The sequence below is a fragment of the Macaca thibetana genome, chromosome 9 (genome assembly GCF_024542745.1).
Source record: "Macaca thibetana thibetana isolate TM-01 chromosome 9, ASM2454274v1, whole genome shotgun sequence".
NCBI classification, from domain to species: Eukaryota; Metazoa; Chordata; class Mammalia; order Primates; family Cercopithecidae; genus Macaca; species Macaca thibetana.
Genome location: NC_065586.1, coordinates 17,032,575 through 17,057,541, shown reverse-complemented (window position 1 = coordinate 17,057,541; position 24,967 = coordinate 17,032,575). Strand labels below are relative to the sequence as shown.

The 24,967-nt window shown below is 37.9% G+C and overlaps 1 protein-coding gene across 1 annotated transcript in view; it reads left to right on the top strand.

Moving 5' to 3' along the window:
• Positions 1-24,967, top strand: part of CUBN (cubilin) — a 315,954-nt gene that overhangs the window by 12,683 nt on the left and 278,304 nt on the right. The window contains exons 7-14 of the mRNA XM_050805391.1: positions 1,179-1,305; positions 2,589-2,751; positions 5,730-5,861; positions 7,046-7,141; positions 11,899-12,017; positions 13,101-13,287; positions 14,464-14,576; positions 17,395-17,629. Of these exons, the coding sequence (XP_050661348.1) occupies positions 1,179-1,305; positions 2,589-2,751; positions 5,730-5,861; positions 7,046-7,141; positions 11,899-12,017; positions 13,101-13,287; positions 14,464-14,576; positions 17,395-17,629 (1,172 nt within the window). The remainder of the gene's footprint in view (positions 1-1,178; positions 1,306-2,588; positions 2,752-5,729; positions 5,862-7,045; positions 7,142-11,898; positions 12,018-13,100; positions 13,288-14,463; positions 14,577-17,394; positions 17,630-24,967) is intronic.

Here is a 24,967-nt window from a genome sequence, read left to right as displayed (position 1 = left end):
CCACCCAGCAATTGCTTCTGGGGCCCACCACGGGCAAGCTGAATCCTGTGCCTGGAGTTTGGTTCTTGATGACTTTCAAACAGTCAAATGCTAATTTCCCACACTGTCATTCATACATTGTCATCCATGGACATTACTAAGCTCCTTGTACCTTACTGTGTCTTGTTGAAAGAGCTCTTCTCCTTTGTAGAATGGCATGGGAGGGAGGCCTGGCCACGCAGGCGCTCCCTGTTCCTTGTCTCTGACTGCTGGCACCATCAGTCATTTCCCCCATGAGAGCTTTTCTTGCCAATTCTGCTTGAGTCCAGCAATTGGCAACCTCTGGGCCTGGCCCTCCCTCTCATCAGATGTGCCCAGGCATGTGCGGATAGGCTTAGGCTTCTGGGACTCCCCTTCCCTCCTCCTCCCCCAGCTCCCATACTCAGACCATAGACATTCCCATTAAGCTGCAAAAATAAGGCTAAAGCAGCTTTAACAATGACAAGGGTTTAAAACAACATTGCTTATTTGATTATTACTGGACTAAAATCTTCTAGTAACAAAGCGCCCACTGCTAGCTTCGGCATAATGTAATAATTACCACATTTTGTTGGAAATTCAAATGTGCCTATGAAAGAATGTCACTGTGTTATATTATATAACTACACTTTTTACGGATAGAAGACATATTGCCCTTTGTAATATAATAATAACGATCATAGACTATGGGGTGTGGACACTGGGTTGCGTGTGGGGTCATATAATCCTAGGGAGCATTTGGGAGTTATCAGTGTAGCCCACATTGCCTGTGCTTCGTGGCAGGTCCAATTGGACAGATGATGAATGGATTTGCTGATCTCTCCCTTTACCTTCTTGAACTAACTCTATTACCTTTGGCTGATACACATCTGACCTTTGAAAATGCTGTTTGATGACCTGATAACACAAGAATTTATAGTGCTAGGCTTACCAGGTGATAAGTTGTGATTCTCTAACATTGTATTTACTCAATCCACCACTTGGAGCAGAGCAGAGCGATTTTCTCCCAAGACTCCAGTCAGTAAATTTGCATTTCTGGCTTATGATTCCATGTTAACATCGTTGATTTGTAATTTGAATTATTTTCCTCACTGATATTAAGAGACAGGCACTGGCCCCAAAACACAAGCCCTTACACTGTGCTCTTGTGTAACCAACAGTTGTCACTGCCCACCTGAGACGTACGGACCGCAGTGTGCCTCCAAATACAATGACTGTGAAGGGGGTTCTGTGACACGCTGTGTCCATGGCATCTGTGAGGATTTAGTCCGTGAGCAAGCTGGAGAGGTGGGTCCCTTCCCTAAATGTGCCTCCTTGCAGAGAGCCATGGTTAGTAGCTCCTCCTCCTCCTATGCCCACTGTAAACAAGCACTGCCTGGAGCTTGTAGAGGTGAAGTCACTTCCTGCCTGTAAGTGGGACGTAGGTGAGGAGGGGAGATGAACCGTGCAGGAAATAGGACCCAGAGATTAAGATGTCATTATTTAAAATAGGACCTTTTTTTTTTTTTTTTTGAGGCGGAGCCTCACTCTGTCACCCAGGCTAGAGTGCAGTGGCACGATCTCAGCTCACTGCAACATTCACCTCCCTGGTTCAAGCAATTCAATTCTCATGCCTCAGCCTCCTGAGTAGCTGGGATTACAGGAACATGCCAACATGCCTGGCTAATTTTGGTATTTTTAGTAGAGATGGGGTTTTGCCATGTTGGCCAGGATGGTCTTGAACTCCAGGCCTCAAGTGGTCCACCCACCTCAGCCGCCCAAAGTGCTGCAATTACAGGCATGAGCCACCACACCCAGCAGAAATAGAACCATTTTTATTATCCCGTCATGACTCTCTCTGAGATAAGACCTTCTCTTGGCCTTGTAAGTTTTATTTTAACAGTGACAAAACACAGGAATATAAAAGGACCAGTCTTGTTGGCAACATGTGGTTTCAAAGAGTCTGACTTTTCCTGACCTGAGTCTCGGAACTGCTGCAGACTCTAAGAGCCCACTCCCCAGAATACCCCTCCATGCCCTAGGTCCTGATGACTTTGAACCCTGACCCTTAAAGTTGTCCAGTCTTGGCTGGCTTGGCTCTTCATGAGAACTTCAATTCTTTATTTTTAGTTCTATTTTTTCTACCCATGTGATGGAAAATAGTTCCCATCCAATGATGGGGATGGAAGGGTTGAGGAGGCGGGTAGGAGGAAGAATTTTCCAAAGAAAAACAAACAGAATTGAGTGTGCAAGGTCTGTGCCTACATGGGTGTTTTTCCCTCTAAAAACATAGCAGGCTGAGTTGATTGACTTTAATTATATTGACTTACGGTTCTTGATTGTTGTTACTCTTTCCCTGGCATCTTTGGGAGAAATTATAGCTTGCTTTTACTCTGAAATAAAGATGTTTCCCTTTTTGCATGGTCTGGTCTAAATGCTTAATCATATGGGAAGGAAAAGAGAAGCCAGTGGATTGGCTGTATGGAAATGAACGTTAGAGGATAAACAGCTTGGGGCTTGATGAAATGTTCAAAGGCTTTTCTTGCTGATTTTCATGATTGTCTTTATTCATGCTGTTGTCATCCTGCCAGCCCAAGTACAGCTGCATCTGTGATGCTGGGTGGATGTCTCCACCAAACAGCCCTGCCTGCACGCTGGACAGAGATGAGTGCAGCTTCCAGCCCGGGCCTTGCTCCACACTTGTGCAGTGTTTCAATACTCTAGGCTCTTTCTATTGTGGGGCCTGCCCAACAGGTACGTTCTCAGGGCCACATGCCAGGCTCTGCATGCCAGGTTGGCGAGGTGCTAGAATCAATTTTCTTTCACTATTGATGAGTAAGAAGACCATTCTTAGGAGGTGTTCAAATCCAGTTTTGTGTGCTGGTTCACTAGCTTCTGCTCGACGATCTCACTGCTATCACAATTCCACGACAGAAGGGGGAGGCTTGTCCAAAACTGTGCTAGAGTCAGACTTTGGGGCAAGGTTAGCCATAGAATTTGTAAGTTAGACAATGCATTGCAGTGACCGTCAACCGACCGGATTTGAGATCAAAAGAAATACTCTAGTCCCACCTTTCATACTAACCAGATGTTTGTACACATGGGGAAATTATTTGACCTCTTTCCATCTCCACCACAGTCCAGTAGCTCTTGCCTGGGTGTGTCATTAGCGTATCTTGTGGACTTGACGTAAACAGAGATATCCAGCTCCATCACAGCCCTGCAGCAACTGAATCTCTAGGGACACCGGATGTTGAGTCATGGAAAACCTGGGCTCTGTTAGTCAAAGACTGCCTGGGTTTGAATCCAAGGGCATCTTTTGTTCTATGAGATAGTCATCATCCATTCCACACATATTTTTTTGTAGGATGCCTACTGCGAGCAAAGCACTGTGCTGGGTGCATTGGTAGGCAATTAGCCAGACCTCAGGTTTATCTGCCCTCCAGGGGTGTTCTTAGAAATGGAGCACAAAGATAATGTAATAATAGTAGCTGGTTTTCTTTTGCTTTGTTTTTGTTATTGTTTTGAGACAGAGTCTCTCCCTGTCACCCAGGCTGGAGTACAGTGGCATGATCTCAGCTCACTGCAACCTCTACCTCCTGGGTTCAAGCAATTCTCCTGCCTCAGCCTCCCGAGTAGCTGGGATTACGGGCGCAAGCCACCATGCCCAGCTAATTTTTGTAGTTTTAGTAGAGACGGGGTTTGCCATGTTGGCCAGGCTGGTCTCAAACTCCTGGCCTCAAGTGATCTGCCCACCTTGGCCTCCAAAAGTGCTGGGATTACAGGCGTGAGCCACCATGCATGGCCTGCTTTTTATTTTTAGTAAAAGTGTTATTAAGGCACTGTATAAGTAATTTTTAATTCTTTTAACTACAACAAAACCAAGACATGGTAAGAATAAGTATTACTCACATTTTAAAATATGATAACTTGAGCTTAAAGAGGTTGAATAACTTGCCCAAGATCACATAGCTTTACAGATAGCCAGAATTGAAACCCAAGTTTCTTGGCGAGTTTCTTCTCTCCAAGAAACCCCACAAACCTATTGCCCAGGTAGTGATTTTTGGTTTAGTGGTTTTCTGCGTGTATATATTTAGATCTTGTAAAACTGGAAAGAAATGGAGAAAAACCTATGAAGACTTTTTCCCTCTTAGTTCTCAGGGGCAAGCATGATTTGCAAGCAATCACATTTTGAAGGTAATTTATCATGCACAATCTTTAAAAACTATAAATCGGAAAAATAAATTATTTAAATTAGAGGATTGGCAATGTGTTTTTACATTCTTCTTTTTATTGTTGGAGAAGAAAAAGAGAAACAATTTTGTTCTTGTTTATCACTCTATTTTTCCTGCAATATACAGCAGTTACATTTTATAAGCAGCAAAGCAATATATGCTGCTTATAAAATATCACTACAAAAATACGGAAAAAATAGAAAAAAATACCTTTGATCTTATCACACAGAGGACCATGATGAACATTCAGGCATTTTTTTCTTCCAACTTTTTTCCTGTATGCATTTTGCCTGCACTAATATGATAATTTTCTTAGGAAGAGTCTTAGAAGAGGATTCTGCTTAAATTAAAGAATAGAAATATTTTTAAGTCTTTAAAGGTTTTTGAGGATTCTTATAATTGTAATAATTTGAATTATAAAAGTAATACAAATCTACAACCATTGAATAAAATGGGAACCACTAAAGTAAAATTATTAAATCTCATCTTCCTAATGACACCATTAGTCATTTGTTCTCCTTCCTCTTTTACCTTATTCTTCATTCGTACAAGCACATGTGCAAGAGTTTAAAAAATTCTTTCCCAAAATTAGGAATATGAGCCCAATCCTCCATATGATTTTAACAGTTAGTTTCTTTTTGTTTTTGTTTTTGAGACAGAGTCTTGCTCTGTTGCCCAGGCCAGAGTGCAGTGGTGCAATCTTGGCTCACTGCAACCTCTACCTCCCGGGTTTGAGGGATTCTCCTGCCTCAGCCTCCCAAGTAGCTGGGACTCCAGGGGTGCACCACCACGTCCAGCTAATTTTTGTGTTTTTAATACAGATAGGGTTTCACCATGTTGGCCAGGCTGGTCTTGAACTCCTGGCCTGAGGTGATCTGCCCACCTCAGCCTCCCAAACTGCTGGGATTACAGGCATGAGAACCACCTTGCTCAGCCACGTTTAGTATTTTAATTAATGTATATATAAAAATTCTTTCAGTGTTTGTGTGTATGCACATGTAGGTATATAGGTGTGTGCATGATATTAAACAATGTTTTTAGTGTTCGGTCACAAAGATGAGTCATAAGGTGTTCAGCTATGCTTCTATTGATGCTTGAGGGGTTTTTCCCAATTAAACAGCGCTGCAGTAGACATCCTCTTACCTACATCTTAGTGTGGTGGTAGTTTTATCACAATAGGCTGAGTTTTAATAAGTGCAATTGGTAGTCAAAGTCTGCGTATTTAAAAAATGTTAGTGAATACAGCCAGAGCTCTTTTCAAATAGGTTATATCAATTTAATGTGTAACTATCAGCATATAAGAGGAGCCCATTTGCCCACTTTGTTGCCAGAATTTGATTTTAAGAATTCAAAACAACTTTTGCCAATCTGATAAGCATATCTCATTTTTATTTTATAGTTCCTTAGGTGGAGAAAGTTTTAATATGTTTTGACTTGTATTTCTTCCTTGTTGACCTGTCTATAGAGCTAAACTTTTAAATCTTCTTGTTTTTCTAGGCTGGCAAGGCAATGGACATGTTTGCGAAGATATCAATGAATGTGAGATAAATAATGGCGGCTGTTCTGTGGCTCCACTTGTTGAGTGTGTGAATACGCCTGGGTCTTCCCATTGTCAGCCCTGTCCACCAGGTGCTGCCTCGGTTCAGTGTCAACCTCCTGACCCCAGTACAGGGAACACAGACATTTGAATATGGAATCTTGTGCTCCATTTAAAATATGATTTCTGGCTGAGCGCAGTCGCTCATGCCTGTAATCCCAGCACTTTGGGAGGCTGAGGTGGGTGGATCACATGAGGTCAGGAGTTCGAGACCACCCTGGCCAAGATGGTGAAACCCCCTTTCTACTAAAAATACAAAATTAGCTGGGGGTGGTGGCGCGTGCTTGTAATCCCAGCTACTTGGGAGGCTGAAGCACAAGAATCACTTGAACCTGGGAAGCAGAAGTTGCAGTGAGCTGAGATCGCGCCACTGCACTCCAGCCTGGGCAACACAGTGAGACTCCATCTTAAAAAAATAAAAAATAAAATATGATTTTTGTCTTAGGAGAGAAAATAGTACAGAAAGTTTTGTTTATCTTGTGAATTCAGGACACATTAGTATAACACTCTGATAAGAAAGAAAAAACATTTTGAATATCAATGGAAAACAACAAACTTTACAAACTGTCAGATAGCTACAGAGATAATGCAGAATTTGAAAAGTTTTCTGAGTGGATCACAGACTTACTGTTCCATTGCCCTCACGAATAATTTATTAATATCGTGCACTCCGGAGTTGTTTTGTATACCAAGTTTACTAAACCACAGGCATCACAGTAGGCACATTTAGTAATTGTTGGTTTCCCTCCTTTTCTGGAAAGAAGTCTTTTCTGCTATTCTCTAACCTAAATCAAATTACTATCCAAGAAGTTCAGGGAGTACTAAGGGATAAACTGAAATCTTGTATGTTTTAATAACATGGAACTACAGTACTTTGGGCTGCTATAATAATTGACGTCTAAGAACATCAGAGTCACTGTAATGTAAAAATATTAACTTTTTCAGTGTCAGCACTTTCTAAGTCTACCAGCAGTTTTATACATATTTTTTCATTAGAAACAACCCAGAACATTGTTTAGGAAATCAAGTTACTAATTCTTGTTATTTTTCATATTTATGAAATTTCATTTGTTGATGACATTTTATACTTATATTTTTTGTTTTGATGAGAGAGGATCCCTGATTGGTCTGTTTCATGATATTTGAATCCTAGACAGGCATTGTCCTCCCATCTTCTTGACATTGTTTCTTATGCCCCTGCTCTTGTTCTCATCAGGGTACCAGGGTGATGGAAGAGTGTGCACACTCATAGACATCTGCTCAGTCGGTAATGGAGGCTGCCACCCAGACGCCTCATGCTCCTCAACTCTAGGTAATGACTCATTTCTCTCTTTGGCTTTGGGTATTGTAATAAGACCCTCTAAACCAATTCAACATCTTACACACAAAATCCTCTGTTCTCAAAATTATTATTTTGACCTTCAAACCTAAAATTAATCCATGTTACAAAACTACATGTTTGAGTTTCTTTTTTTTGTTTGTTTTGAGACGGAGTCTCGCTCTGTTGCCCAGGCTGGAGTGCAGTGGTGCAATCTCGGCTCACTGCAAGCTCCGCCTCCCGGGTTCATGCCATTCTCCTGCCTCAGCCTCCTGAGTAGCTGGGACCACAGGCGCCCGCCACCACACCCGGCTGATTTTTTGTATTTTTAGTAGAGACGGGGTTTCACTGTGTTAGCCAGGGTGGTCTTGATCTCCTGACCTCATGATGTGCCCGCCTTGGCCTCCCAAAGTGCTGGAATTGCAGGTGTGAGCCACTGCACCTGGCCGGATTTCTTAAAAATGTAATAAGCTATGCTCTTTAATGGTCTGCTCTAATTTAGGAAATAAGGTAATTAAGCCAACTAATTAATTAATGACTGTATTCCAACAAGCAGGCAGGAGAAAAGGAGGAAGAAGGCTATGCCACCTTCTTTTAAAGGACTCTTCTGTTTTTAGGCTGTTGCTTAGAACTGAGCCGACTGGCTAAACCTGGCTGCAAAGGGAGGTTAGGAAGTACAGTCTATATTTCGGGCATCCTGAGTCCAGCTGAAATGAGGAGTTCAGAATGAAGGAAGGAGAGAATGGATCTAGGGTGGCAACCAACAGTGTTTGCAATACTACATAAAAGGGTTTAACCCTGTAATTTAACAAAATATATACTGCTGAACTTTCTCCAAGAAAGGTTGTATCAATGTATGTATTCACCGGCAGTATATAAAAATACATATTTACTCTTTGACAATAATAGATATTATTATTATTTTTAATCTTGGTCAGTTTTATATGCAAAATTAGTTTTTCCATTATTTTCATTTATACTTTTTGATTACTAATAATTAATATTTTCCACATTTTCACTGGGCATTTTTTTATTTGTTCATCCCCTTTACTCTCTTTCTTTCTTACTGATTGGCAAAATCTCTTTATGTACTAAAGACATTATCTCATTATATATCTTATGTTTTATAAATGTTTTTCCTGGTATGTTGTTTTTCTTTTAATCTTATGGTGGTATTTTCTGTAAAGTTTAGAATTGTTATGTAGTCAAAAAGATAAATCTTTTCTCTAATAATTTCTCCCTTCGCAGTCATGTTTAGGAAGGCCTTCTTTACTGAACTCTTTAAAAATTGTCAAGTACATATTCTTTTATACTTTTATGGGTTTCCTTATGGTAAGATATTTTATATTTTTAGAATGTGTTTTTTATCTATAGCATCAAATAGAGATCTGGCTTGGTATTTTTGCTCAAATAAGTGGACCCAACTCCATCTCTTGAATAATCGTATCTCTTGCTATTTCAAGATACCACCTTTATTTTTTATTAATTTGTCATATACTTTCATATATAGAAAAGAATATATATGTGTATGTAAACACACACACACACACACATATGTGTGACTAAATGCTTATTAATTGATTATCAACATACCAAAGTGGTTAGGAGCATGACTTCTAGATAAAGACTGCTCTCATTTTTCCCTGGGCTCCACCATATTTTAGCTGCTTGTCCTCAGTCAAGACACTTAATCTCTATGCTTTAGTTCTTCATCTATAAAATGAGGATAATAATAGCACCTGCCTCAGGGTGCTTGAGATGATTAAATGAGTCCTTATATGTAAAGTGCTTGTAACAAATATTATTACAAACTTAACTCTTTCTTTAATATGGAAGACAGTCATAATGTTGATGACATGAAGTATTAATAGCACTTTATGTACTTTTAGGCTGCCCTTCTTTACTGCAACCTGTAAGCTTACCCTGGGAACCTTAAAAAATTTCTAGGCAGAGCTGCAACAGTTTTAGAGCTTACTTACTCCATTTTTCCCTATAAATATATTTTTTTCTCTTTCTTTCTGTCTTTCTTTCTTTCTTCTTTCTTTCTTTCTTTCTTTTTCTTTTTTTTTTTTTTTTTTTTTTTTTTTTGAGTTGGAGTCTCGCTTTGTCGCCCAGGCTGGAGTGCAATGGCACAATCTCGGCTCACTGCAAACTCCGTCTCCTGGGTTGAAGCAATTCTCCCACCTCAGCCTCCTGAGTAGCTGGGACTACAGCCATGTGCTGCCACACCTGGCTAATTTTTGTATTTTTAGTAGAGACAGGGTTTTACCATGTTGGCCAGACTGCTCTCGAACTCCTGACCTCAAGTGATCCGCCCGTCTCGGCCTCCCAAAGTGCTGGGATTATAGGCGTGAGCCACCGCGCTCCGCCCAAATATTTTTAAAAGAAGTAGTTAACTATAAAAAATGCATTTCTAGGCAATTCTTTATTTAAAAAAGATATTTGTGTTTTTAATATTTAAATGGAATCTTGCAAGTAATATAAGCTGAGAATATAAAAAACTTATATCATCATTCAATTCTACTGTAAATCTGTCACATTGTATAATTTGTTCTATTTTCTAAATTATTCAGCAGGGTTTTTCTATCCATCTTAAACAGTTCTTGCTGATGGAGAAATGTAGTTAAGCGCCACATTGATTTCCTTGTATTATTTCAACCATTGTACAATATAGTAGAACGAACATATATTTCTGCAATGAGATGTGGCTTTTTGCTATTAAGTGAGAAATCTGGAAAAGTCTCTGGATATTAAATTTAGTACAATTTTGTGATGTCTATGATGAGTATTTTTTTACTTAACATTGTGTAAGAAAACTGTCAAGACACTGAATGCTCTAATACTATTGTTAGCTATTATCTCATGTACATCATAATTAATCGTGGATGTTAATTCATGTTTTAAATAGACTCAATCATTTCAAATTCCTTTCAACCAAGTTCCTTCCCAATCCAATTCGATTGCCATTGTTTTAACCTTGTACCATGGTGATGAGGAGCTCATCAGAAGTGTGGGAGAAGTTTTGGCGCTGGTATTTGGTTGATGTCCCCATATATTTATGTTACTGTATTATCTTCAATCTGTGATTTTATTGCAAACATCTTTTAGAGACTTGAGTTCATTCTCTGATGGCTATTTAGCCTGTTTAAAACTGGCAGCATACGGGCCGGGTGCGGTGGCTCAAGCCTGTAATCCCAGCACTTTGGGAGGCTGAGGCAGGTGGATCACGAGGTCAGCAGATGGAGACCATCCTGGCTAACATGGTGAAACCCCGTCTCTACTAAAAAACACAAAAAATTAGCTGGATGTGGTGGCAGGTGCATGTAGTCCCAGCTACTTGGGAGGCTGAGGCGGGAGAATGGTGAGAAACCGGGAGGTAGAGCTTGTAGTGAGCCAAGATCACACCACTGCACTCCAGCCTGGGCAATAGAGCGAGACTCTGTCTCAAAAGAAAAAAAACCAAAAAAGAAACAAACAAACAAAAAAAACCCCACCTGGCAGCGTACAATCTGCACGTCCAGATAACTGGGGAAATGTGGCCTGCCCGTGTAAGCTACACACCCGTGCAGATGTGCCATAGGCCCCCTACACATGAGGGGGCTGCTTGCTCTCTGGGCTCCTCTTCATTCTAGCTGTGTGTCCTTGGCCAGGACAGTCTGTCTGTGCTCTGGCTTCATCTATAAAATGGGGATTATAAAAGAATATCTACATAGGCCTTTTTGTTGTTGTTGTTGTTGAGATGGAGTCTTGCTCTATCGCCCAGGCTGGAGTGCAGTGGCGGGATCTTGGCTCACTGCAACCTCCACCTCCTGGGTTCAAGCAATTCTTCTGCCTCAGCCTCCTGATTAGCCTGGACTACAGGCCACCACGCCCAGCTAATTGGTTTGTATTTTTAGTAGAGACAGGGCTTCACCGTGTTGGCCAGGTCAAACTCATGACCTCAAGTGATCTGCCTGTCTCGGCCTCCCAAAGTGCTGGGAATACAGATTCCATCGTGCTCTTTATTATTATTATTATTATTATTATTAAAAAAATTTTTTTTTGGAAATGGAGTCTCACTCTGTCACCCAGGCTGGAGTGCAGTGGCGCTCTCTCAGCTCACTGCAACCTCTGCCTCCCGGGTTCAAGTGATTCTCCTGCCTCACCCTCCCAAGTAGCTGGGATTATAGGCGTGCGCCACCACACCCAGCTAATTTTTATATTTTTAGTAGAGACAGGATTTCTCTATGTTGGCCAGGCTGGTCTCTAACTCCTGAACGCAAGTGATCTGCCCACCTCAGTCTCCCAAAGTGCTGGGATTACAGGTGTGAGCCACTGCACCCAGCCCTCTATTGGGTTCTTGAGAGGATTAAATCAGTGTAAATCCAGTGCTTGCAACAGATAAGTTTCATCCTAAGAATCTCCTTTTCTGCTGTTAACTCCTCCATGATGAGGAATGTCTGTCTTCCCCAGGTGCCCCTCACCTTTATGCACAGCTCAGGACCATCTAACATATGGGCTGACAGCACTGATGTCAACCCAATACTTCAATAATGTATTGACCGCATTTAATGGCTTTCTTATTTTAAGATAAGAAATAAAAAAATAAAGATTCTAATATTTTCTCCTCATACCTGGTTTTATCTGCCCGTCAAAATATGCAGACTGGATGTTGGTGGCTCCTTGTTTATACAGCATATTCTGAGTTTAGATGCTGCATCTGAACAGAGGAGGAGAACTGTATTTACACGTTTGTTTTTATTTCTGAACAGGATCCTTACCTTTCTGCACGTGTCTCCCGGGTTATACTGGAAATGGTTATGGGCCAAATGGATGTGTGCAGCTCGGTAATATTTGCCTAAGTCACCCCTGCCTAAATGGACAATGCATCGTAAGTCCTTTGTTCTTCCTGTGGACAGAGAGTACCTGAGAATAATTTTAGTTTCATGCCTATAAAATGTATCGTTATAGGATTCAGGAATGTTAAGATAATGAGTCAAGTTTCAGATAAGGAACTGTGGAGAACTCTCAGATAAAAGATAGATAATGATTTTAGTTCTCAGGAAAAAACATTGAGTTAATTTTTTGTCTCAGTGGTTTATGAAATACTAAATTACACCTGCAGTTTGATCTAAATAAATCTGACTTATACTTAACAATTACCATTTAAACTTATTAATAACAAGTTAGACTACTAGACAATACCTATATATAAATACATATATATTTGTAGCACCTGTTAAATATATCAATAGGCCAGGCATGGTGGCTCACACCTGTAATCCCAGCATTTTGGGAGGCTAAGGTGGGTGGATCACGAGCCAGGAGTTTGAGACCAGCCTGACCAACATGGTGAAACCCCATCTCTACTAAAAAAAAGTTAGCCAGGCATGGTGGCACGTGCCTGTAATCCCAGTTACTCAGGAGGCTGAGACAGGAAAATCACTTGAACTCGGGAGGTGGAGGTTGCAGTGAGCTGAGATCACACCACTGCACTCCAGCTGGGGTGACAGAGCGGAACTCCATCTCAAAAAAAAAAAAATTATTTTATATATTTTATATATAATTTTATATATAATTATATATTTTATATATATTTTATATATAATTATATATTTTATATATAATTTTATATACAATTATATATTTTATATATAATTATATATATAATTATATATATTTTATATATAATATTATATATAATTATATATTTATAGTAATTATATATGATATATAATTATATATTTATAATAATTCTATTATTATAATATAATTCTAGTGAAACTAAAATATATTTATAATAATTATATGTCATATATAATTATATATCTTATATATTATATTATTATATATAATAATTATATATAATATTATATATATCTCTCCATGGCACTACATTCCTATTATTTGGATTGATTCAAGTTTATTGTCTATCCATTTGTTTTATGGTATTATGTGTTTTTTTTTTCCTTAGGACACAATCTCTGGTTATTTTTGTCAGTGTGACTCAGGTTGGACAGGTGTCAACTGTACAGAAAACATCAACGAGTGTTTGAGCAACCCCTGTGTGAATGGAGGAACTTGTGTTGATGGCGTTAATTCTTTCAGTTGTGAATGCACACGTCTCTGGACTGGACCTCTCTGTCAGGTTCCCCAGCAAGGTACAGTCAGCATGTCTTATGCCACAGATGCTCACAGCATAACAGCAGCATCCTTTAGTGAGTCCCTCAGCAGATGCCTTTGCTGAACCCACTTTTTTGTCCAGTTGCTCAGATACTGAGAACTAAATCTTTCCTTGCAGAAATGGTATACAATTCACAAGGTGAATATTTATAAATCTCACTGTAAGCCAGGCGCTTTTCTTCCAAAGAATAATTAAATTGGTATTTGCCATTTGCACTATGCCCTTTTTGAATATAAAACATGCTAAGGTATTGTCTTTCATGGTTTTCTAAGGGGAAGTTTTGTGAGGAGCAGCCACTTAATTTCCCTAGAATACTGCATTTAATCATGGCACTCTGCCTTTCCATGATACACAGTGGCTTCCCGTTGCCTGTTAAATAGAGACTGGGATTATTTTTCGATGATCTTCTATAACCAAGTCTCACTGGATCCATCTAACCTTATTTTTCACTAGTTCCCTAGAAATACCTTCACTCAAGCAAGTTTTCTTTTGTCACCGGACCCCTGTGCCACCATGAGTATTTTCCACCGTGTTCATTTATTTGGGATGTTTCTCCCGACAAACCTCCTCACGTATCTTCCCTGTTTCTCATCCAGATGTGTCTGTCCCTCAGGAGCACTTCCCCCTCAACTTCCTCCATAAAGTCACTTTTGACTCTTCTGCCCCTCATTTGAGACTCCTGATTTGGAATCAACACATTTATTGAGAGGTTGTTATATGTTTAGGACAATAGTAGACCCTATGGAGAAATATGAAAGCATAAAATACTGTCTCCACTTATGAACCGCTCACCTTGTGGTTGAGGAGACAAGACCAACCCCAATGGGAGAACAGATACAAGAATTAAAGATATGAGCTACGTTGTGTGGGGTGAAATCGGGTGTCACAGGGGCATAGGGAATGGGAATCAGTGGAAACATAGGACGGCAGTTCATGGAGCAGGTGATGAGGCATCAGCTGGGCTTTGAACAAGAGGTGGGATTTCTATGGAAGTTTGCAGAAAAAGGGGACAGAAAAGAGGGAATGCCAGGGCTTTTGTCTCCAACCTTCATTACTCATATTTTCTCTAAATGTATCAGCAGCAGGGTTACAGTTGCCCAACCTCTTCCTTTTAGGAAACTCTGAAAAGCACAGTTCATGTTTTCCTTTGTAGTTTGTGGAGAGTCCTTGTCAGGAATAAATGGAAGCTTCAGCTACAGGAGCCCGGATGTTGGTTATGTTCATGATGTTAACTGCTTCTGGGTTATCAAAACTGAAACGGGAAAGGTAAATGTAGTAACTCCTGTCCAAATACATATTATATTTGTATATATAAATATGGAGTATGTTTATATATTACATAAAATACATACAATGATAATTCAACTATCATATATTGAGTGCTTACTAAGTACAGAGTGCCAGGATTTTGGCTAGACATATACCTACCTTTCTATAAGTGTACATTAATTCTTTGAAATAAGTAACAGGGGTTGGGCGTGGTGGCTCTCGCCTGTAATCCTAGCACTTTGAGAGGCTGAGGCGGGTGGATCGCCTAAGGTCAGGAGTTTCAGACCAGCCTGGTCAATATGCTGAAACTCTGTCTCTACTAAAAATACAAAAAAAAAACAAAACACAAAAAAACAATTAGCTGGACGTATTGGCACATTCCTGTGATCCTAGCTACTTGGGAGGCTGAGGCAGGAGAATTGCTTGAATCCAGGGGGTGGAGTTTGTAGTGTGCAGAGATTGTGCCACTGTACTCCAGCCTGGACAACAGAGTGAGACTCCATCTCAAAAAAAAAAAAAAAAAAAAAAATGGTAACAAGGCCAGGCCTCGTGGTTCACGCTTGTAATCCTAGCACTTTACGAGGCTGAGGTGGGCGGATTGCCTGAGGTCAGGAATTCAAGACCAGCCTGGCCAACATGGTGAAACTGTGGCTCTACTAAAATGACAAAAATTAGCCAGGTGTGGTGATGGGTGCCTTTAATCTCAGCTACTTGGGAGGCTGAGGCGGGAGAATCATTTGACCTCAGGAGGCAGAGGTTTCAGTTAGCCGAGACTATGCCACTGCACTCCAGCCTGGGCAACAGAGCAAGACTCGGTCTCAAAAATAAATAAATAAATAAATCCTCTTTTTATAGATGAAATAATGAAAAGTAGGTGAAGCTAACCATTTTTTGTTAACACTTCTTAGCTTGTAATTGGAATAGTTGAATTTCAAAGTCAAGTTTATCTGGTTCCAAAGTCCATGCTTTCTCCGGTATGAATGATTCTCTACACTGGTTGACTGACTGCAAGCCACTAGTTAATTTGTAAAATCATGTTACTGAGACAGTATTTTAGAAGATGGTCACTCAGTATTATGTTGAATATTATGCAAAAATGGCCACTGATATGAAGATAGTTTTCTTATCAAGTGTCTTCACTCTGCTGTGTTCTAGGCTAAGTGCTTCATTACAGCATTCCATTTTTAACTCTCATAACCCTGAAAGATAGAAATTATTATCTTCATTTTGCACATGAGGAAACAGAGCCTAGTGCCACTGAGAAGTGTGTCCAGGTGCATGTGGTTCGAAAGTGGCATGCAGTGACTCAGACACAGACCAGTCACCTCCAAATCCTGTCACTCTGAGCCGCTGCATGAACGCTTTTCAAATTAAGACCCAAGTCCAAGGTTTTTAGTGCTTTTATACCCAACATTAATTACCCAGGCAGTTCTAAATATTGTTTCTCAACCACCTCCTGGACTCATAAAAATGAAGTGGTATGTCTGAATAGATAAAATTTTCCCTTGAAATCCTATTAACTTTTTCCAGCAAACTATTACAGAGGGCATTGTACAAGGGTCAAAAAACATTTTTTTCCCTTGAGGAGGGAGGACTATTTGGGACCTGGTAACCTCACACTAAAATAAACTTCAAAATAAATTTCCCAGTGGGTATGCTATGTGAATTTCCTTCCTTCCATTTAGTTTTCATGAATTCTATTTCCTGGCATTGAAAACATTCTTTTGAAAAAAATATTCCTAGGTGAGAAACTTGTAATACTTTTGTTACCAATTTGTAAGAAAATTCATCTTGTTTTTTTCTTGATTATTGTGATTTTTTATCTTCTCACTTATAATGGACATGGTAGAAAATATATACAAATCGGGATAGTTCAATTAACAAACATTTGAGTTTTGTTTAAACTGTTTTAAGAGAGAAAGTCATGTAGTAGTAGGTAACTGATCTTAAAATACCCTACCACAGAATTTCAAAAATTCCCGATATTCTTTTTCATTAACTGAATATTGTTGTGATTTTAGGTTCAGATGAAAATTAAATCTGACAGCCTTCTTTTGATTGTTTATCTCAAATGAGGTTGTCAGTACATTATAAGTTATATTACTGTATTTGAAGTCTGTATTCTAATCCATTCGGACACATTTTTGTGTTTATTCTCTTCTACTTGTATGCTCAATATTTTTTCCTATTACCTTCTTCTCATTCTCTACTCTTGGTATTACTCATCTTTTAATTATATCCAGTCCCTGAAGCCTTCCAGGCCTTGCATGTCTACATCCCGCCTACTCTGCCTACACCTGAGCGTGTCGGTCTGGGCTGGCATCAGAATCTTAGCCCCTCTGGAATCAACATCCCTGGCGGGCAGTGATGAACATCTGTGTGTTTGTTACAGGCCACAGGTTATTCAGGGAGTCAGGATGTACATTCTTGTGAATGGTAATATTAGCCAGTTAAACTTAATTCAGGTAGATTTTCAAATCTCCAATTTATTTTACTGCTTTAAAAACAATGTCCGTTATACATTTGAAATACCTTGGTCTGGTGGACTTGACAAGTGTAATGAAATCAGGGTAAATCTATGTTAATAACATTAATATTTTTTGATATATTTCGATATTAGTTGAAGTTTGTTTTTAATGATATTTAGCACAAGTCATTTAATATGTAGATTGACATCTGCACTGGTGGATAACTAGGAAATGATAGATCTAGCTCTTGAAAGTGCCTCAGTATGAATGCTGCCTAGGAAGTGGGAGAAATACTTTAAAATTCACAAGGAAGTAAAAGATAATATATATGGCCTTTGTATTTTTAGGTCCTGCGTATCACTTTCACTTTTTTCCGATTAGAATCCATGGAAAATTGTCCACACGAGTTTCTTCAGGTTTATGATGGAGATTCCTCTGCCGCTTTACAACTTGGAAGATTTTGTGGCTCCAGCCTCCCTGATGAACTCCTCAGCAGTGACAATGCTCTCTATTTTCATCTCTATTCTGAACATTTAAGAAATGAGGGAGGCTTTACAGTAAGATGGGAAACACAGCAACCAGGTATGTATGAACCTGGAGGAAAAAAGAAGCAAAATTTTGAGGTTATTCAGTTTTCTTAATCAGTGTTAGACTTTTGGATACATGAGATGTTTTGGGATCTGAAGATCTATATTTTATAATTATTTTATTTTTTTCATTTATTTATTTTGAGACAAGGTCTCACTCTGTTGCCCAGGCTGAAGTGCAGTCACCTGATCACGGCTCACTGCAACCTTGACCTCCTCTGCTCAAGTGATCCTCCCACCTCAGCCTCCTGAGTAGCTGGGACTACAGGTGTGCACCACCATGCCAGGCTAATGTTTTGTGTGTTTTTTGTAGAGATGGGGTTTCTCTATGTTGTGCAGGCTGGTCTCAAACTCCTGGGCTCAAGCGATCCATCTAATTCAGCCTCCCAAAGTGCTGGGATTGCGAGCATGGGCCACTGTGTCCAATCATAATTACTTTAAAATCAAATCAATCTAGAATGAATTAGAATATATTTTGTGTCTAAAGACAACAAAATTAGCATGAAATAGAAGGGATTAAACATGAGTCTTAGTTGGTCCCTTGTCAAATTACTGAACAGCCTTTTTATAAGCTCTACTAGTAGTTTACTGCAGAAATATTGAGGACATTGTCCACTCCTTCATGTAGTATTCCTTCATCTTAATGACCACTCAGTCGTTTTTTCTTTTTGTTATTATTTTGTTTTAATTATTCTATTTTCTTTCAAGTTTTTACTATGAAAGTTTTAAACAAATAAAAAGTAAAGAGATCAGTATACCAAGCCCACAATTCATTCATCAATACATCTGTGGATCAATTTCAGCATTTTCCCATCTTTTTAATTGGTGTTTTTATCTATCCTGATGCTGCCTAGACTTAACTTCTGAAGCTTGAAATCTGAGAGTGTAATTTCAACTTTGCTCTTTTCAAAGATTTTGGATATTGTGCATTTCCATATAAGTTTTTGAATCAACTTGTCAGTTTTCCCAAAGAATTTTATGGGAATTACATTGAATCTATAATTAACTTTCGAAGAAATGACCTCTTAAAAATACTGAGCCTGCCAATGCATGAAAATAAACTGTTTTTAAATTCAGTTCTCTTTTAATTTATCCTGGCAATGTTTAATAACTTTCAGTGTGTAAGTATTCCATATCTTTTGTTAGATTTATTTATAGATATTTGATGTATTATGCTTAGTGAAACATTAATTTTCTTTCTTTCTTTTTTTTTTTTGTCTCTGTTGCCCAGGCTGGAGTGCAGTGGCGTGATCTCAGCTCACTGCAAGCTCCGCCTTCCGGGTTCATGCCATTCTCTTGCTTCAGCCTCCCGAGTAGCTGGGACTACAGGCGCCCGCTGCCATGCCCGGCTAATTTTTTGCATTTTTTAGTAGAGACAGGGTTTCACCATGTTAGCCAGGATGGTCTTGATCTCCTGACCTCGTGATCCACCCATCTCAAAGTGCTGAGATTACAGGCATGAGCCACTGTGCCCGGCCTAGTGAAATATTAATTTTCTAAAGTTTAATTTTTCACTTGTTATGTAAAAATATGTATTTTTTAAATATTTGATTTTGATTTCATATGCATTGTTAAATTCATTCAATTCTAATTATTTTTTGTAGATTCTTTTGGATTTTTTAACATACATAATTACATCATCTGTGAATGAAGGATATTTTTCCCCTTCCTTTCCAGTCTTTGTAACTATTATGTCTTTTCCTTGACTTATTGCCCTGATTAGGACCTTGAATACCACACAGAATAAAAGTGTTCAAAAGGAAATTCTTGCCTTTTCTCCAGCGGCACGGGGAAATGCTCAATATTTCACTGTTGAATATGATATTAGCCGTAAATTTTTGTAGATAACTTTTATCAGATGAAGGGTGTTCTTTCCTGTGTCGACTACTATTGCTGTGTAACAAATTTACCACAAATTCAGTGTTGTAGAACATTAATCATTTGACTTTGTTTCTGATTTTGTGGACCCGGAATACTGAAAGAACCCAACATGACGGTTGCTACTTGAAATCTATTCAGCAGTTATAAGCAAGTGTCAGCTGGGACTGCAGCTGTCTAAAGGCTGGACTGGGCTGAATATCCAAGATGGCCTACTCCAATGGCTACCAATTGATGCTGGCTTTCAATGAGAGTTCACCTAGGCTATGGACCTGAATGTCTACATATGGCTACTCTAAAAAGGTGGTCTTAGAATAGTGAAACATTTTTCGTGGCAATTGGCTTCTCTCAGAGCAAGCATTACAACAGAACCAGACAGATGCTGAATGGGATTTTTTCAGCCTGTGTTTGGAAGTCATTGTGTTATTTCTGCCATACTCAATGGGTTAAATTAGTCACAATGTGACGCAAATTCAAGGGGAGGGGACATAGGCCCACTTCTAAATGGGAGAGGTGTCAGAATTTATAAACAATTAAGAAACACACACCTTTTGTTCCTAGTTGCCAAGAATTTTAAAAAATCATGAATGAATGTTGAAACATATAAAATACATTTTCTGACTCTATTGAGGTGATCATGTTTTTTGTCCTGTATTCCGTAAATGTAGTGAGTTAAACTGATTGATTTTGAATGGCAAATCAACTTTGCATTCATCAAATATTTTCCATTTGTTCATGGCAAGTTATGCTTTTTATACATTGCTAGATTTTATTTGCTAATATATAGTTTTAGAATGTTTATATCTATATTTAGGAGATATTCTTTTGTAATTTTGTCAAGTTACAGGTAATATCAGTCTTTTAAAATTAATAGAAAAGTGTCCTCTCTTTTTATATTCTCTGGAAGAATTTGTGTAAGATTGGCAGTATTTCTTCCTTAAGTGTTTGAAATAATTTACCATAAAGTTAATTGAGCCTGCAGGCTTCCTTGTGAGAAGGCTTTAAATTATGATTCAATATATTTAATATAGATCTATTCAGACTTTACATTTCTTCTTTTTTCAGTTTTGGTAATTGTTTTCTCAAGAAACTCATCTATACTTTCAGAATATTTTCGTACTATGTTTTAGTGTTCGTGGGCTCTGTAGTGATGTCCTCTGTTTTCATTCCTGATATTGATAATTTATGTTATCTTTTTTACCTTGATAAGTCTTACTAAGGGTTTGTTAATTTTCCTAATCTTTTCAAAATTCCAACTATTAGCTCTGTTAATGTTTTCTGTTGATTTTTATTTCATTGATTTTCTTCATGGTTTTATCATTTTCTTCCCTTGTGTTATTTTGCACTTAACTTACTGTTAGTTACTTTCAAATTTTTTCCTAGCTTCTTGACTTGGAAGCATTGAGAAATGAGTTTGAACTTTTTAAAATTTCTAATGTATGCACTAAAGCTAATGCATTTTCCTTGGAGAACTTTTATTTGCATCCCACAGGTTTTAATATGTATGTTTTCATTAGCATTCAGCTGAAAGTATTTTCTCATTTTTATTTTGAATTCTCTGTGACCATAGGTTTTATTAAAATTATACTGTTTATTTACTGATGTGATCACTAATCATGCAGTGTATTATTTCAATATTTTGAAAGTTGTTGAGATTTACTTTATAGACTAAAGTCTATTTTGGTGCATTTATTGTATGGACAGGAAAGAATGTATATTCTGCAATGGTTAGATGTAGTCTTCTACCTATGTTAACTTAGTAAGTTGGTAAACAGTGTTTTTCAAATATTAAATTTCTTTACTGATTTTAAAAAATATTTGCTTTATTACTTAGTGAGAAAGTTATAGTAAAATCTCAAACTATGATTATAGATTTGCCACCTTTTTGTTCTGAAACTTTTGCTTTATGTATTTTCTTATATTATTTTTATCTTCTTTTCCCAATATTTCAAGCATTTATGCTTTTCCAGCTTTCCTGGAGCCTAATTGACAAATAAAAGTTATATATATTTAAGATGTACAATGTAATATTTTGATATATGTATACCTTGTGAAATGATTACCACAATCAAACTAACATATGTATCATACATAGTTACCATTTTAGTCAATATGGTGAAAATGTTTAAGATCTACTCTCAGCAGTTTTCAAGTATATAGTACAATATTGTTAATGATAGTCACCATGCTGTACATTAGAACCTATTCATTCAAGAGAACATAAATGTTTTACCCTTTGACCAACATTTCCCTATTGCCCCCACTTCTCAGCTCCTGGCCACCACCATTCTACTTTCTGCTTCTATGAGTTTAACTTTTTTTAGATTTCACATATAAGCGAGAGCGTGCAGTATTTGTCCTTCTATGTCTGGCTTATTTCACTTAGCATGTCTCCCTGTTTCATCCATGTTGTCACAAATGACAGAATTTCCTTTTCTTTTTAAGGATAAATAATATCCCATTTATGTCTGTGTCTGTGTTTGTGTGTATTTATATATTGCACATTTTTCTTTATCCATTTACCTGTTGATGAGCACTTAGATTTATTCCATATCTTGGTTATTGTGAATGTATTGGGAATAATGCTGCAATGAACATGGAAGTGCAGATAGCTCTTCCAGATATTTATTTAATTTTCTGTGGATATATAACCAGAAGTGAGATTGCTGAATCATATGGTAGCTCTGTTTTTAACTTTTTGAGGAACCTCCACATTGTTTTAAATATGGCTGTACCAATATACTTTCAATCAGGGTTCCCTTTTCTCCACATCTCATCGATACTTGTTATCTTTTACCTTCTCGATAATGGCCATTCTAACAAGTATGAGATGGCATCTTATTGTGGTTTTGATTTGCATTTCCTGGATGATTACTATGTTGAGCATTTTCTCATGTATTTGTTGGCCATTTGTATGTTTTCTATTGAGAAATGTCTATTTGGATCCTTTGCCCATTTTTAAGATTGGGTTAATTTGTTTTGTTGATATTGAGTTGAGTTTTTTATATATTTTGGTTGTGCTTTTGTGGTCATACCCAAAAAAATCACTACTCAGACTAATGTCATAGGGCTTTTCCTGTATGTTTTCCTGGATTAGTTCTTCAGTTTCAGGCCTTATGTTTAAGTCTTTAATTTTGAGTTGACTTTGTATGTGGTGTGGGATAAGGGTTCATTTTCATTTTTCTGCAAATGGATATCCAGTTTTTTCAGCACCAATTATAGACTCTCCCTTACATGTTGTGTGTTCTTGCCATGTTTGTCAAATATCAATTCAGCATAATGTATGGATTTATTTCTGGGCTCTCTATTCCATTCCATAGGTCTATATATCTGTCTTTAATGCCAATACCATACTGTTTTGATTACTACAGTTTTGTAATATATTTTTAAATCAGGTAGTGTATTTTTATTTTAAATATATTTTAAAATTAGGATGCCTCCAGGTTTGTTCTTTTTGCTCAAGATTGCTTTAGCTATTTGAAGTCTTTTGTGGTTTCATATGAATTATAGGATTCTTTTTCTATTTTGTGAAAAATACCATTGGAATTCTGTTAGAGATGGCATTGAATCTGTAGACTGCTTTGCATAGTATGGACATTTTAACAGTATTCTTTCAATTTGTGAACACCAAATATTTTCTTTTTTTCATTAACGTGGTATAGTTTTCAAAATGCAGATATTTCACTTTCTTGGTTAAATTCATTCCTACGTATTTAACTTTTTGTCACTATTGTAAATGGGATTTTCTTCTTAATTTCCTTTTTGTATAGTTAGTTGTTAATGTATAGAAATGCAACTAATTTTATATGTTGATTTTATATCCTGTAACTTTACTGAATTAGTTCATCTATTAGTTCTAAAAGTATTTTGGTGGAGTCTTTAGGGTTTTCTATGTATGAAAGATCCTGCCATTTGCAAACAGACAATTTTACATTCTAATGGGATCATTTTTCTTCAGCCTGAAGAACATATTTTAATATTTCTCACAGAGCCTGTCTGCTGAAGTCAGATTCACTCAGCTTTTGTTTAAGAATGCATTTTTCACCTAATTTTTGAAGGATATTATTACACATAGAATTTTAGGTTGACCGTTTCCTATTAGCTCTCTAAGAATGCCACATCAGTGTCTTGTGACTTCCATAATTTTGAGGGGGAGAGGAACCTCAGCAATAATTCTTGCTGTTCTCCTGAAGATAATGTGTCTTTTCCTCCCCCCTCACTGCTTTTTTGTGTGTTTATACTTAATTTTCCACAACTTGATTATGGCATATCTAGATCTGGTTTTCTCTGTGTTTGTCCTGCTTGAGAGTCACTGAGACTTTTGAATCTATAGGTTGCCTTCTTTTATACAATTTTGAAAATTTTCAGCCAATATTTTTTCAAATATTGCATTGCCACTTTTTTTCCCTTTCTTCTCCCTCTGAGACTCAAATTACACATATGCTAAAAGTTTTGACTGTTTCTAATAGCTCTTAGGGTTTTATATCCTTGCCTTCTTTTTTTGCTCTGATTCTATTTGGTTATTTTGTTTTGGAAAGTCTGTAAGTACAGTAATTCTGTTTTCTGCTGTGTCCAATCCACCATTAAAACCCACTCACCATGGAAAGAGTTCTTGTTTTCAGATGCTATATTTTTCATTTCTAGAATATCCATTTGATTTTTTAAATATAGATTTTAATTATCTGTTGAAATGTTCTTCATCTATTTTGTCAACCTTTTCCTCTAAGTTTTATCATAGTTATTTTGGAGTCATTGTTTGGTAGCCTCAGTATCTGGAATGTTTCTGGCTTTGCTCAGATTGCCTGTTTTATTTATTATTGGTTATTGTTTTTTTTTAACTACTTCCTCACAGGCCTAGTCAGTTTTTATTGTGAGCAGGACATTGTACGTGATATGTTGCAGGGATTCTGGATTATATTATCTTCCTCTCAGAAGGGTTGGGTTTTGTTCTAGTAGGCACTTATGTTCCTAGCAGATCACTTTCATTCAATCAAGGCTTGAATTTACAGGGGACCTATTTCACATTTTTTGTGAATCCTGGTGGATTGCCATATTTCCTAGAACATGAATCTTACTCCTGTAGCATACTTTTCTGGCATTTTAATTCAGTTCTCAGGGTTTTCACAAAAGTATCTCCTTTCTGCCTGAATGAGGTAACACATCCCTTCAGTATTTATTATGCAGCCTCTCTTCAATTCTTAGCATCTTCCCTCCCCCCAAAACTGTTCTCTGTTAGACCTGCCGTCTTCTCTGTGCATTTGCAGCTTGCAAGTGAGCTAAGGACCTAAGGAAATGCCTGTACATTTTTGGGGTGCCATTTCCATGCAGCTGCTTTCCTTACAGTATGCAGCTCCAAAACCCCAGATGCTTTGGTGGCCCTAAATCGTGAGCTGTTTGTTTACAAACAGGTGTTGCCGTCTCCTTGGGCTTCACTTCTTTGAATTCTTGAGTGTGT